At 40.6% G+C, this 15148-nt stretch overlaps 1 protein-coding gene across 5 annotated transcripts in view; it reads right to left on the reverse strand.

The window, feature by feature from the left end:
* The window catches only part of PLCB4 (phospholipase C beta 4), a 197495-nt gene that overhangs the window by 74463 nt on the left and 107884 nt on the right, over positions 1-15148 (reverse strand). For all 5 annotated transcript variants that reach the window (XM_065682348.1, XM_065682351.1, XM_065682347.1 and 2 more), the window contains 5 exons: positions 14718-14818; positions 10243-10323; positions 9879-9938; positions 9030-9173; positions 68-147 (listed from right to left, as the gene is read on the reverse strand). In XM_065682348.1, coding sequence (XP_065538420.1) covers positions 68-147; positions 9030-9173; positions 9879-9938; positions 10243-10323; positions 14718-14801 — 449 coding nt within the window. In that variant the 5' untranslated portion in view covers positions 14802-14818. The remainder of the gene's footprint in view (positions 1-67; positions 148-9029; positions 9174-9878; positions 9939-10242; positions 10324-14717; positions 14819-15148) is intronic.

The raw sequence follows: 15148 nt of genomic DNA on the forward strand, positions 1-15148 counted from the left end.
TTTTTGTTTAAGTTCGAAAATGGAGAATATAAGGACAGAAAAATAAAGGAGAAAGTAAGTAACTTACTGTTTCTTGAGACATGTCATTGGACTGACATTGTTAGCTCTAAAGTTATGTATGATGGATCCAAGCCCTTCTACCCATTGCTGAAAAACATGAAAATGCAGAAACACTAGATTAGGAAAACAGAAGAGGGGAAAAGGAGTTAAGTTTATCTGGGGAGAAGGCTCTTCTTCCTTGCAGCTATGGATAATGTTAATAACCTGAGTGGAGGAAAAAACTGCCCACTTCACAGCCTATAACACCATGGAAAAGTCCAGCCACATTTTACCCGTTACTGTTTCATCCTTCACTAAACATAGCGATTGTGCTTTTCATTCTCTCAAGTGCTACATGTAGCATCAGTGCTGCTATTAAACCAGTTTATTGTCAGCAGAGGCGAGCGGTCCACTGACTGATTTATTAAGCCTTCTACTCATAGCCTGTATAAACATATGCCTGCCTTTCAGTTGTGGCTGGCAATATTAGCTATTCCTAAGCAACATTATACAGTACGTGATGACATGTTCAACTGGTCCACTTTAGAACAGGAATGAAACTAAATACCAATAAGCCAGAGCAAACCACAAGGAAACACAATTGTTCTGGGGTGCTGACCTCATCTAACACCCTGTTACATATTCAAGCCCTGTTTGCTTTCTTGCTTTCATCCTTACAAAGCAAAACATTCCAGTAACCATTGGGATGACTCAGGGAACAGCAGCATTACACCACTTACTTATCTTAACTCCTTTTTATGGATCTATTTTTCTACTATAGCTTGACCTAGACTTTGCAGTAGCATATAGAAGAAGCTTAAGGATTAGGCCTTAATATGAACACTCAATGAGAATCCTGGCAGGATAAAGCTGTAAGAGGAGAAAAATAATGACAGCACTACAAGCCAAGTGTGATCTCAATTATGCTATTGTGATTCTAGGATTATTCAACAGATAATTTACACTGGTGGAACTGAGATAGGATTTGGTCCACTGCTTAACATTAACCTTATGAATAAAGAAGCTTCTTGCTTCCGGCCAAATTCTGTGCATGCAGCTTGAACTGACTTGGGCAGGATCCAGAATTTGGCACTTATAAATAGATGCAGATGAGTGTATTTTTCTTTCCATGAATGAGTGCTGTACATTTGCAAAACAGATGGAAAAATTCATCATTTATATAGGAGGAATACTAACATCTTTCGGAAACGGCACGTTGTAAACTGCAGGCTGTAAATCCCTATGTGCTAAAGCAAGGTCTAAGGTGTAAATTCAGGAGATAAACACAATTAAGCAGACCCTTGGTCTTACATGGTGCACTACAAGCACAAACTTCCTCTTAAACAAGAAATTGCTAATCAGATTCCCTCATAAATGTACCTTATAAATCTGGTTTGCTTTAGGAATAGCAGCCATTTATTAAGACATTTATGAATAATTAAATATCCCTTTTCAAATAACCTTTTTAAGGAGTACTGCATAAAATATGCATACAAATAGAATAAGTTGTATCTGAGAATCATTTGAAAATAGAAGTCTGACTCTTGAGGAAAGCTATCATTTGAGGTTTTCTTAGGTGTGTTTTTGAGCTTGAAAAGAACCCAACAGTAACAGTCTGCCTTCCCATTTACTCATGCAGTTGGGAAACGAGAAGACAACTTAGCAGTCATGGTATGGATGTGCCTAGGAATATAAAGAAAGCATGGCTCACGGGGAGAGGCAATATTATTTATTGGAACCGACACAGCTGGAAGCCATTGACAGACATAGGGAACACTTTTCCCACAAATGTTCCCTCACCTAAGATGATACAGGGATAATTTCAGGATAAATGCCTGAACAAATCTCACATTTTTACCTCCTAGAACTGTCAAAGTTCAACCACCCACACTTGGGTTTTGTGGTTTATTTGTGGTTTTGGTTTTGTTTTCTAAACAGTAAAATGTAACATTACTGCTGCCTTAACACCCTCACATCTATACAAAAATTCATCCTGCCATGATCTGGATTAGTTTGTAGACCCTTAAAAGCTTCTCAACCTTTCAATTGCTGACCCATGCAGTAAAATGGGATATGTACTGCAAAGAAAAAACCCTGGCAAAATCAGATTATGCAAAATGAATGTCATGAATAACCTTCAGCCCTTCAAAACCCCCCCTTTTTTTTTTTTTTCCTGCTAAGAAACACCTTTGGAGCAGTACTGGCAATGTCACTGTTTCAATAAGGAAATAAACACACAGAGCTCTATTCTGATTTGAAGGCAAGAGATTACAACTACACCAGATATAACAAAATGGAACATTTACAAATAAGGTTATCCTGCACTCGGCGCTGAACTTACTTCCACACATCAAGAACAGCTGTCAAAAGGAACACTGCTAAAACAAAACCCCAAACCCAACCAACCAAGTACAGACAGAAATCAGTGCACCAGCCACTTGCCAAGTAATTTCTTTGCAAGAGTCTTCCTCATGATTCCCACTCTAGAGGGCTCCCTAATCTTTTTTTCAACGTTAATGCCCTTTCCTGGTAGAGATGCCAAATCAGGAATTGCATTCCCTTGCACTGAAACAGCACAGAACTACAGCCAAACACTGATGAGCTTCAAAAGCATCACATCTCTGTCCATCTATGAATCATCTTCACATTGGCACGATGTCCCCTGGGCAAGACATGGCACTTGGAGAAATACATTTGTCTATCTGTTCCACATCAAACTGCTGCAGTACAATGTACCATCTGGCTGCATGTACTTCAGTTTGGGGCTACAGCAGCTTCTGGAGTGTTTCATCAGATAGTCCCCACAGTTACTTGCTGGCCGTAAATTAACTAGGAATAAGAGCTGAGGTAAAAAAAGTAAATCCTTCTGGATTGTGAACATACTATACAGAGGCAAAATGATGTACAATGAAAAACCTTCCTTAACCATAGGTTAATACACAGGCTCAGTGCAACACATTCAAATTCTGTTCTTCTGCCAGAGTAGTCTCCAAATAACAACTATCTTTATTATCTCTTTTAAGACACTGTGTCCCAGTGCACATATATTCACCAAATGTCCAAAACCTGAGTACTCTGACAAATGTCAAGCTGACAACATATTGCTTTCCTGAGAGCAAACCATTCCCAGACTGTACACTTGTCTGATGACCTTGTGAGAGAAAAGCTCAGATTTTTCTCAGCTAACATGCTACAAAGAATATAGCAGCAGCCTTGCTTGCATGCTCTGACAGCACTCTTATTTTACAGATGAAGCTGAAAGAACCTGTAAACCCATGTAAGTAAACAGGGAAAAAATCCTCAAATCTCTTCTTTTGTGCTCAGCATTTCCAAATCACTGCCTCTCCAAAGAAGGAAAATCCTACAAGGTGAAATTTAGAAATGAAGTAGATAGGAAACATTTTACTTGGGTCTTACAGAAAGCAGAGTTACAAAATGGTTTTGATAGAAATACAGGATACATTTGGTTCTTACTGATTCTAGTGCTAAATATTTTCCAATTTTCAAGATACAGCTCAGTACCTTTAATGTCAATTTAACCCCTGAATTACCTTCTATATATCAAGAATTATTCCAGATTCTTATCAAAGAGGAATCTGGGTCCTGCTATCCAATCCTAGAGAAACAAAACCAAAACCAAATACACTTTAAATACAGACACTTAGGCTGACACGAGAGGCCAAAATCTAAGTACAATGGAGCCTGGAATAAGCAGGCTGTATTGTTTTTCTCTATCAAGGTCTAACACTAATACCTCTTTAAAGAGAAGGTGCAAGAAAAACCACTCTTAGAAGCACTCTAACAGCTTTTGCTGTAGTACTCAAATGATTCCAAGGCACTTAGTGACCTTGTGTTAACCAGGGTTCACTGATGAAGCACAGACAGCAGAAGCAGGACACACAGATAAGTCTGACCTTTCAGCTCTCTCTTAGCCACCAACCTTTCATTTAGGAGGGTTAAAAAGGGCAAAAATTATGACCGGCTAAAAATCACTGTAATCTACAACTCATGAAATTCTAGACAAGGTCATTCATGGCTTATTTACAGAAGAGGTCAATGTTATCCAGACCTCTTGAGATTTGACTTTCACTTTTTCAGTGCAGTCTATACTTGCACTCAATTCCAGCATCAGGAAAGCTGGGGAGGCAAGGAGACATTGCCCTCTGATTTTGGCATTCGGTGCCTGGGACTGGCTGTCACAATCAAGGGCTTGAGAGCTTGAAGGTTCAGGAAACCCAGGTTGAATAGAGCCGTGTTTCCCAACTCTTCACAGGACAGACACGGCCTGGCAGGATTCCCTAGTCCTCTGCCCTCATCCAGCGATGCTGTGACCAGTAGATGTCCCTCTTCTCTCAACGCAGATGTCTCAGCAGTAATTTGTGTTGTGAACGTTACCGAACCTTTAATGTAAGACAGCAAAAGAAAGGAGACAAGATAACCGTGTAAAACCTATCCCCCACCTAACCAGCTGCAGCACAGACTTGCATGACACTGCTGTGAGAATTCCATTACAAAGATAAAAGGGATTCAGATATCTGACTTTCAAGTATTTCATTAGGAAAGCTGAAGCCCACACAATAAGCTGTACTGGGAGTTGCCTGATGTGTCCAGGCTGCTATCACCCTTCAGCAAAGCCTTCCACCCCAGAATGACTTTTCTGGCATTGGAGTGGTCTACTCTGGAAGTGGCTGGAAAACGCACTTTGGCTGCTTTTGTATACAAACCAAGACAAACACAGTGGAGCCTTACACAATGAAATCAACCTCCGGGCTATGGAGAACCAGGGCCCAAGTTTTCAATTTACTGGTAATTCCACAGTGGCATAGCCAAGAAAGAACACAAGAAAGCTGAAAAGTACATTGAAATCACAGACACTTAACTGCAGGCTGGCTGGGATATGAAGATTTCTCTAGAGAACATGGTATTACATACTTGGCACAAGGCTACCTGAATATGTAAGCAGTGGTCATATTTTTAAGACAGCCATAGTTTAGAAATGCTTATCAGATAGGCTATGAGACATAAGCCATATAATAGCATAACTGGACACACAGAACAGCAGTAGGCTTACAGAGCTCTGTTCAAGTATGTTCTGCAGGTTTCTTGGAAAGTTTTGTTTTGAAACATCAAAACAAAACACAGCTATGGGAAAACAGAACTTTTCTGCAATGTGACTGTGGGATATTGCCATGGGAATCTTCTGCTACCTTCTAGTTGCTCTCCTAGCAATATGATTTGGGCAAATACTTAACAGTTTGTTTCATGGAAAAAAAGCAGAGTCAACTGAAACAACTTTTTCTATAAGTCAAATAGACACACAGCAGAAACAGCAACAAAAAACAGCCTGGGGCACTTCATGGTACCAAAACCACAGTGGTCCATGTAACCATTTCAGACAAATTGAAACACATTTAAAACTGAAAAATACTATTCCAGGTGACAAGCTGAGACATGCTTTCAACTGCAGTCATAGACTCATAGAATAGTTAAGGTTGGAAAGGACCTTAAGATCATCCAGCTCCAAGCCTCTGCCATGGGCCTCACACTGAACCATGTCACCCAAGGCTCTGCCCAACGTGGCCTTGAACACCACCAGGGATGGAGCATTCACAACCTCCCTGGGCAACCCATTCCAGTGCGTCACCTCACAGTAAAGAACTTCTTCCTTATATCCAATCTAAACTTCTCCTGTTTAAGTTTGAACCCGTTACCCCTTGTCCTATCATTACAGTCCCTGACGAACAGTCCCTCCCCAGCATCCCTATAGCCCCCCTCAGATACTGGAAGGCTGCTATGCTGTACAATACAGCTGCATTTTACCTTTATATTGTTTGTCAGCATATGGGTAATAAAGCATTTCAGCACACGCCATTCATTCGGGTGCCTCTCAGGTTAACCATGAACATGTGATTCACTGTCTCAGTAACACACTTGCAGAAAATACCTATTTTCTGTCAAATCCAGCTATGCCGGTGTGAAAGGTTACACTACTCTCCTTCCCACCCCGTCTCCCCTGTGGCTGCTCCCATCCCTACCTACCACCTGAGGAATCATGTGCACAAGCACCTTCTAGAGCCAGGTTATCTTCAACACCGGTGTGAGCTCTGCCCCTAAATAGGCAACATAAGCTTAATGCTATGGCTTTTCCTTGAAATGAATAAGGAGTGTTCACATAAAGTCCTCTGCCAGCAGGTCAGTGCAGACAGTACTTTCTGGCTGAAGTGCAAAAGCTATCAGCTGCAGAGATGGTCCTTCCCAATAGCACAGCTGGATCTGGGAGAGAACAACTGTCAGGACAAATTTATCCCTGATGTGCAGTAATATTAAAGAATTTAAGACGAGCTGACTTGACTTAGGTTAATCTTTTAAGTTCAATTCCTTAATGAATTGCCAAAGTGGATGAAAAAGACAAGAAGTCCAGATTTTGGGCTGCTGAACTACAACAGCTTTATTGGACTTAGGTCAGCTTTGGATAGGCAGCCTCCCATCAGCACTGCGCTAAGGAAATTCCCCCTCAAATACTCAACTGGCCTTTTCAAATGTCCTAGGATGGAGGAAAGCAGATTATCAGATTACTAGGGGCACAGAAAGTCCATCTGAGAAGTAAAAAAGATACACATGCACTCTCACACCTCTAATATGCATTTGTGCGTGTTCTAATTTTAGCTCACAGTAACTTATATAATTTATTTTATCAGGATTCCAAACGTTAGGTTTTAAATTCCTCCTTTTACAGGCAGTCTTTACTACCACAGTGGAATTACTTTAGGAGTGGACCATGACAGCTGCTTGCAATCAGAGACAGAGTACACCCTATTTTGTGGTTGTTTTAAGAGTGGAAATGAAAACAAATTTCTCAGCTGAAAACACCAATAGAATTTAAGTAGATAGAATGTAAATATCAGAGTTGGAGCTCGGAGACAAGTGGAAAGATAATAAACACACTCTTGTTGGAATAGCTACACTTGGAGCTCAGCAGAGACTTGGCCAACCCTGCTGAGCACATCGCCACAAGAGGCAGAGGAACAGGGGGCTGCCCCTATGCAGAGATGATGCAGATCACAAGAGAGATCCTGTGAGGAGCCCTGCCTGGAAGGGAGGGCTCACTACTGCCCACAGCATGCCTACCCCCGGGAGAATGCCCCTACTCTGTGCCACCCTGTCCTATCGGACCTGGCAGAATTTGCTTCCCATTGATAGCCTGAAGCAGGAACTTGCATTCATTTTCTTCTTTTGTCACGGTTACTCAGTTCCATTATAAACCAACCATCAGTGAGGAACAATTGCTTCTGTTCCAATCGTAATCATTATCTACAGAAGCAGAATAACATTTTGCCTTTTTTTCTGGGCAGAAAGGTTCTGGACTTCAGTATTTGGATCTGTCACCAAATTTCCTTGGTTTAAACTGTCTGAATCAGGTGCCAACCAATCCTGATCCTTATCTGAGGAAGGGACAAGTAATCATAGAATCATAGAATAGTTAGGGTTGGAAAGGACCTCAAGATCATCCAGTTCCAACCCCCCTGCCATGGGCAGGGACACCTCACACTAAACCATCCACCCAAGGCTTCATCTTGACTTCATGGCAACAGGGGGGGAAACAGCAGAAATTACTACAGGTGCATCCCTTACACATTTCTGTCTGCTTAGCCTACAACCATTGCCCTTTTTTCTCCAAAGTCTTGCCTCTGCCCTTTCACAAGGGGGGCTTACTTTTGAACATGGATTAAATCAAGCCTATTAGAAACTGCAGTTAGTAGCCGCATAGCTATTACAGTCTATGTAAGTGGCCAACATGCCCCTCACAAACCCATTATTCTAATACAGTTTATTGAGATCTAAGGTGTCTAAGAAACTTAACTCCAACTTTTCTGTTTTCAGAATAAATTAGAGCCACTGTTAAGTATAAAAGTGAATACTGCCAGCATCTCCTTTTCTTTGCTTCTTAAATGTTTTCAAAACATAACTGTTGCACATCACTTCCCTGCAAGCCTGATGAAAATACGCAGAGTAAAACCAATTTAGTGTACCCATATAAAAGTATTTCTCCTATCACTGTGTTTTCTCAGTACTGCCAGTGTTTAAAGAGATATGGAACGAAATAGTAATGAAAAATCAACCAGTTCTGCCAAGGGATTTAGTGATGCTGCACTCAGCAGACATGTATTTCATTTTAAAGGAGGGATTTAGCAGGTGTGTGTTGCTGAGCACTATTCAAAGTTTGTCTAACAGGCAAAACCCCTCTTGATTCTCTGGATCCAGGCTCGTAGTATACTATCAGTACTCTGGATCAAGTTTCTCAGAGCAGTTTACAGCAGAGAGATCAAGTACCAGGCCTTGGTGGAGCCACAGAACTTGCACTGTGAACTGCAATCTTAAACTCTCAGGAAAGATGACGTGTGAAAAAGCACCATTGTTTTCTTAAGACTGTTCTGTGTCTACTGGAAACAGAAAAGAACCTGGGTACACTGCAATCCTCTTAACTGCACAGAATTTTCTTTCCTGCTTTTGTCTTTTCAAAGAATATTAACTACATGATACAATTAGGTTATCGCTGAACAGAACTGGGAGGGCTGAGCTCCACCCACCAGGAAAATGAAAGCAATTGCACTTCCCTTCAGCATCCCTGTCTGTTACAGATCCACCACTGAACCATCACACAGCCTGCTGTACAAGCCCCACACAAAGTCACTGAACAGCTGAGGGAATGCTGTCCCCTATATTTAATGGTCTCAGTGTCTACTTTTGACAAATCACCATGCATACAGAGGCTAATAAAGTCACCGTTTCCTTTCACCATGGCACACAGACATGTTGCAGAATGCTCCAAATGGATATTTGCTGTCCTTTTGTAGCGTGTGACAGCAGACATTAAACCAGGTATTTCAGTCAGCCAAGCAGGCTGATTTACTCAGGAAAAACAACTGAGTACTGCTGAGGAGCTCTCCTCTTGTTCATTAACTTCCACACACTGCTTAATTGTGAAATACCTTGGCTATTTCTGTGTTTTCCGCTACCAGGAAAGTGAAGCTGATGTTCACCAGATCTGTGCCACTGCAAACACACACTATCCGTCCTTCCAACTCGTTTTCTGATTTTCCAACAGCCTCAAGTGCAGTTAGTATCTTGGGATCCTGTTCAACAGAATAAATAACTTGTTACTTTTGCAATGCTTTGGTTATGCAATGTGCTATAGTAAAAATGCATTTCCATCTCCATACATATTAGCACCTTTAAACTTCAGCCAATCACCTTAAATGAGTGCTTTCACTTAGAATGGCTACGTGTAAACCTGAAAACCAACATATTCTAACAGTTAGGAATATGATTGTGAGAACTCAAAAGTAAATGAAATATTTTAGAAAGCTAAGTTAGAAATTACATGTATTTTCACTACAAGAAAGAAAAATTAATCACTCCAAAGACTGGAACTGGAGGAACATGGAATGACTTATGTCAACAAAGCAAAAAGATACAACAAATTTTAAACAGACAGGAACAACTCTAGAATATGAAAATTTTTTTTTCCAGATCCCTAAACCAAGTCTCCCAGTAAACATTTACAAATTAATTAGAAGCTCGTGACATCTGCTCTTGGATGTCTGCTGCTCAGCTTTCACCTGAGCACTGTACTACATCAGAAAGACCAGATGACCGAACCTTAACACTTTGCACTTTGGTGCAATCACACCAAATCACTTGACTTTAAAACTTAACATTTTAAGACTGTGATAGGAAAATAAAAGCTGTATTGCTGGTATTTTTTAAATGAATGAACTTCATCCTGCATTTCACCTTCACCTTAAATATTCTTGGTTTCAATTAAAAGTATAGAGTACCTTTGGTACAGTTCCAAAACGAACACTGTTGATCAGGGAGCATTCTAATACCTGTCCTTCCTGAAACGGGAAAATAAGGTACAAGTTCAAAGGTCTGTTGACACAGGGCTCCATTAGAAATTGCAGCCAAACAAACAATGAGTCTGATTTGCAAACACTGTTAATTAATACTAAACACTGCATTTCCATTTTGTATTTGGTAATTCCCTCTTAAACACATTATTTCTGTCAGTTTTTAAAGAATAGCACTAAGGTTAGTTTTGTAAATGAATTAACACAGTGTTTTAGATATATAAAAACCATCCAGAATATAAACCAAGTGCAATAATATCTACTACATATTCCCAACATAATTGTACTATACCTTTCCTTCACTTTTCCAGCTCAGAAAAAAGCCAAATTCATCCACTTGGAAGAGACAGTTGCTTTCAAAGACAAAAGATTCCTACAGAAAAGAAAATACAAACCATTATTTCAGACAGATTGACAAACGACATCCATTTATATATTGTTCCAAAATAAAATATTGTTACATTTCTCCCCAGATAACTTCCTGGAGAATTTGCTATTCCCAAAGCAACCAGAAACAAAGAAGGCAGGCTTTTTAAAAAGTAATCATTTTAATCAGAGTATCAGAGAATCACAGGATGGTTTGGGTTGGAAAGGACCTTAAAATCATCCAGCTCCAACCCCCTGCCATGGGCAGGGACACCTCACACTAAACCATGTCACCCAAGGCTCTGTCCAACCTGGCCTTGAACACTGCCAGGGATGGAGCCCTCACAACCTCCCTGGGCAACCCATTCCAGTGCCTCACAACCCCCACAGTAAAGAACTTCTTCCTTATGTCCAATCTAAACTTCCCCTGTTTAAGTCTGAACCCATTACCCCTTGTCCTGTCACTACAGTCCCTAATGAAGAGTCCCTCTTCAGCATCCTTGTAGCCCCCACTTCAGACACTGGAAGGCTGCTCTGAGGTCTCCACACAGCTTCTCTTCTCCAGGCTGAACAGCCCCAACCTTCTCAGCCTGTCTTCATACTAATAATGATTAGTCTTTTTGCTGCCATTTGAGACTTAATATTTTCCTACTTTGTGCAATTACAAAGATTTATTTTGTTTCATAGAAGCAGTGATTTTTACCTAATACAAAACCTGAATGAAATGGAACTTCAAAAAATGTATTGAAAATTAAATGCTTCGAACTACCTAGAGGTTAAAAAGCTGCGATTTGCCAATGCTACCTTCAGGATCAAATGGCCATATTTCATTTTGAGGTCCAGAATCTGGGAAGCACTTTTCTGTTAGACTATGACATTAAACATGCCATGAGCATTTCTTTTAGCCAGAGTTTGAAGGATATTAAATTGTAGAGGAATCAAGACCAACCGGCATACCAGAGACGAGACAAGGCAACAAAATCAGATTAGCTGCATTAACAGAAGAAATTTCCTCCACACACCTCCAGCCTCAATTAACGCATCATAAATTAAGCTCAAATGCAGGATAACACTGTGCAGAATCAATCACTTTTTCACAAAAAGGATCCAGGACTTCCTGACTTCCTTAATTGCAAACTAACAAGAATGTGTGCAGGCTACAGCACTGCTTACTGCATCAGAGATCAAGGCTTTGCTCTGTGTTGAAGACTGAGGTACCTGTCTGAAATGTCCTCTCCTGTGCATACAGCAAGGGCAGCAAGCTCGTGAATACACACAACTGATTTCAGAGACTTGCATACAGGGCAATTTGAATTTAGGCAACAAAAACTGCAATGCTCTCAATGCATGAGCATGCTTTCAAGTCAGTAAGTGTACTCAGGACAGTCTGTTCTCACTGGGTCACTCAGAGGCAGCTCCCCAGCCTGACCTGGGATGAAGGACACTGGGGGCAGCTACAGGTGCCTTTTTGGCTTCTGCCATGGAGTAAGGGCATTGGGTGGGCTAAGGAATGGTCACGTACAAGTCAGGTCTTATCCTGACTAGACACTGGGCACGAAGGCAAGAGAGCTCCTGGATCCACAGCTGGGTAATGTCTTTGAACCCTCCTAGATGAGCATAGCCAAAGGGGATAGTATTCCCAAACACTGCAGATAGAATCACAGAATTGCTTGGATTGCAAAGGACCTTAAAGCTCATTCAGTTCCAACCCCCTGTCACAAGCAGGACCAACTCACACTAGACCAGGCAGCTCAAGGCAATGTCCAGCCTGGCCTTGAACACTGCCAGAGATGGAGCATTTACCACATCCTTGGGCAACCTGTTCCAGTGCCTCATCACCCTCACAGGAATGAATTTCTTCCTTATATCTAATCTAAATTTCCCCTTTAAGTTTGAACCCATAATCCCTTGTCCTGTCACTACAGAGACTGATGAAGAGTTGCCAGGCACCTCATATTACTAGTTTTACAGCCCTTGGAGTTCTGTTTCATGTAAAAATGCAGCTAGCTACCAATCAAAACAAGTAGCTCTTGCATTTCCCAGAAAGATTACTCACACATTAAAAGGCAGGCTCTTTTTGTCATTTACTGTGTCCCCATCTATCAAATAGCTCTTGATATATCAAAATCGTTGTTTTCACCGAGGTGCCTGTAAACTGCATGCTGTTTCACCCCAGCCTTGACTCTATTTATCAAAATACTTCTGCAGTTTGCCTTCCTCTATGGTAAAAATAGCACCCACTATCAGACCATGTAGATGTAATCTGACCAGTAAAATTCCTAATTAAGTCTGATTTTTAGCTCCCATACTCTGCTGCAGTAACTCTATTCTAGACTTGAACTTTGCAGCAAACATAGTCATGCTTGGCTCCAAAAGTATTTCCATAATTTTGTAATCCTTCTGGTTCAGGGACTCTTCTATCTACAGAAGATGGACCAAGACACTGCTCCACATGACAATGACCCAGATTTTCATAGTCATTGAAGGAAACTTGAGTCTCTCATGCTGTATCAGAGCTGTTCCATCACCAGACCCTGTAGGAAGAAACTTGAGCCCTAGTTCTACACAAACCTGCTCTATGACCTTAGCTCAATTACCACTTCTCTTTTTGCCAACATGACCTTTAGGTGGGGAATTAAACACAGAATTTCCATGACAATTAGAAGCCTGAAACAATTGTCTTGAAAACAGCAAGCCCTGTAGCATTGGGATTGGATCTTGCTATTTGATTCTATGTTTGCAGAGCATTTCTAAAACAATGGTCTCTCTCATGGGTAGGTTATCTAGTTACCACTACAACACAACTGCATAATACATCTGATAATATCGGTCACACCATCAAGTGCTCACGCTTTACAAACTATAGATCTTAACTTCTGAGTCACATTGGGGTTTGTACAGCTCTTGATGGTTGGAACTAGATGATCTTCAGGCCCTTTCCAACCCTAACTATTCTATGATTCTATGACTCCTGTAAAGTTGCAGATAAAATACACAGTTGGTTACCTACATGAGAGCCTCTTAGTGTTTCTTTCCAGAAGAGTCTCCTTCAAGGAAACAAACCAGGCTTCCAACTGTACCATAGCAAACCTAGAGCAGACTTGCAGCAAGCAATACAGCTACAGAATATCTCAAGGATGGACAAACAACATTTAACTCAACAGGTGGAAAGCATGACCCCCTTTTCTTCAGGGTTTTGAAAGGCAGTAAATTCAGCTGCCAGGAGCAAGACTTCTGATGCTACCATCTCACCCCATGTCTGCCCAGCATTACCTAGTCTCGCAGAGGTGCCTGCTGGGTACACTGAAATACAGTGCAAAAGTATTACTTTTTGAGAGGTCTTATTCTCAACATCACTACATCAAGGACCCAGGTACTTCACCAAGAAGTCCTGATCACACCAAAACTTGAGTACTTCAACTTTATACTCTCCCATCCTCTGTTTCCCCATCTAAGATGCAAGAGAACAACCTGGATCCTCACAAACTGAGTTTCTGGAGCCCTATTTGCTGAAGAAAAAAAAAAGCTTTTATGAACCTCCTTTCTAGGGAATGCAATTTCCACTAGTATCATCTTAGTTTATCTGTCCCCCAAACTGCAAATACAGAGTAAACCAACTATCCCTACCTTGGCAGGCCTCACGACAAAAATTACCTTTTACTCGCATTTCAAAAGATAAGAAGAAAATACTTATATCCCTGAAGGCACTTTCTGAGACACCTTCAACTTCTAGAGATTTCTTGTCCAAACACAATTATAAGTAGACCCTGATAAAATTATTCTCATGGGCACATCGATGCTGGGTGTAACATAAACGTCTCTGCACTTTATTTCAGCTGTCTGTGCAAAATGTGCTGGTTTGCATTCCTTTAATAAATTTGGATTAAAGCACAGCTGAAAGCAGGATTGAAGTAATCATCTTTCGGATAGAGTACAGGTTGATTTCCCAAAGTAGATAAAACCACTCCAGATCTCTAATGATGCACTTGAATCGGAACATAAATGTTTTGTGTTTTCTTATTTTCCCTTGTGAGATGATGCAGGTCCTCACTTTATATATTAAAAAAAGACATATCCCCCCCCCCCATTTGATAGATGAAAGGATTCATTCTGTTCAGTAATGTGCTCTATGAATCTGCAAAGATAAGAGCTTTATACACGTGACAGATATTTTGATCCAAATCTCCCTTTCTCTTCCTTGGGGCTTATTTCAAATTAGAGGGATTAAATATACTGTCAAGTTATTTCTTATAAAAGCAAAAACAGAACAATATGGTGTGTTGGTATTTTCTCCCCATACACATTGCTGGAGCTTCTTTGTGTACAATGAAAGCAAACCATGAAATATTCTGTAGCAGCTACTAAAAGAGAATAGCAAATGAAACACAACTGGCCTCTTACCTCTTCGTATCTATCAAATACAGCTCCATCTTGCATAAAGGAGGGAACTGGCTTCTGCCAGTTAAATTCATAAGGTTTTGCCATGATTAGAGAAGGAAAACCTGAAATGAAATGAAACAAAGCAGAGTTCAAGTACTGTCTTTTAAAAGGAATATTTCAAAGTTTAAGCAGGAAAAAAAAGTGACTTTTGGCTTTTCCTTTCACACAAAAGTATTTAAAAGCCCCAGTGAATTTCCAAATCAAGAGTTTTCCTCATGAGAGCATTTTTGTTTCAAAACTTTAAAATGAAAAATACCTGTAAAATGTGTGTCTGAACTTAATTATTTAAAAACCACTTGCACGGTAACATTCCTTTAGCTTAAGGATCTGCTACATCACTTCTAGAATAAAATGAGCCTGAGACTAATGCAGCCCTCAGTGACACAGAATGC

Source organism: Lathamus discolor, chromosome 5, assembly GCF_037157495.1.
Source record: "Lathamus discolor isolate bLatDis1 chromosome 5, bLatDis1.hap1, whole genome shotgun sequence".
NCBI lineage: Eukaryota > Metazoa > Chordata > Aves > Psittaciformes > Psittacidae > Lathamus > Lathamus discolor.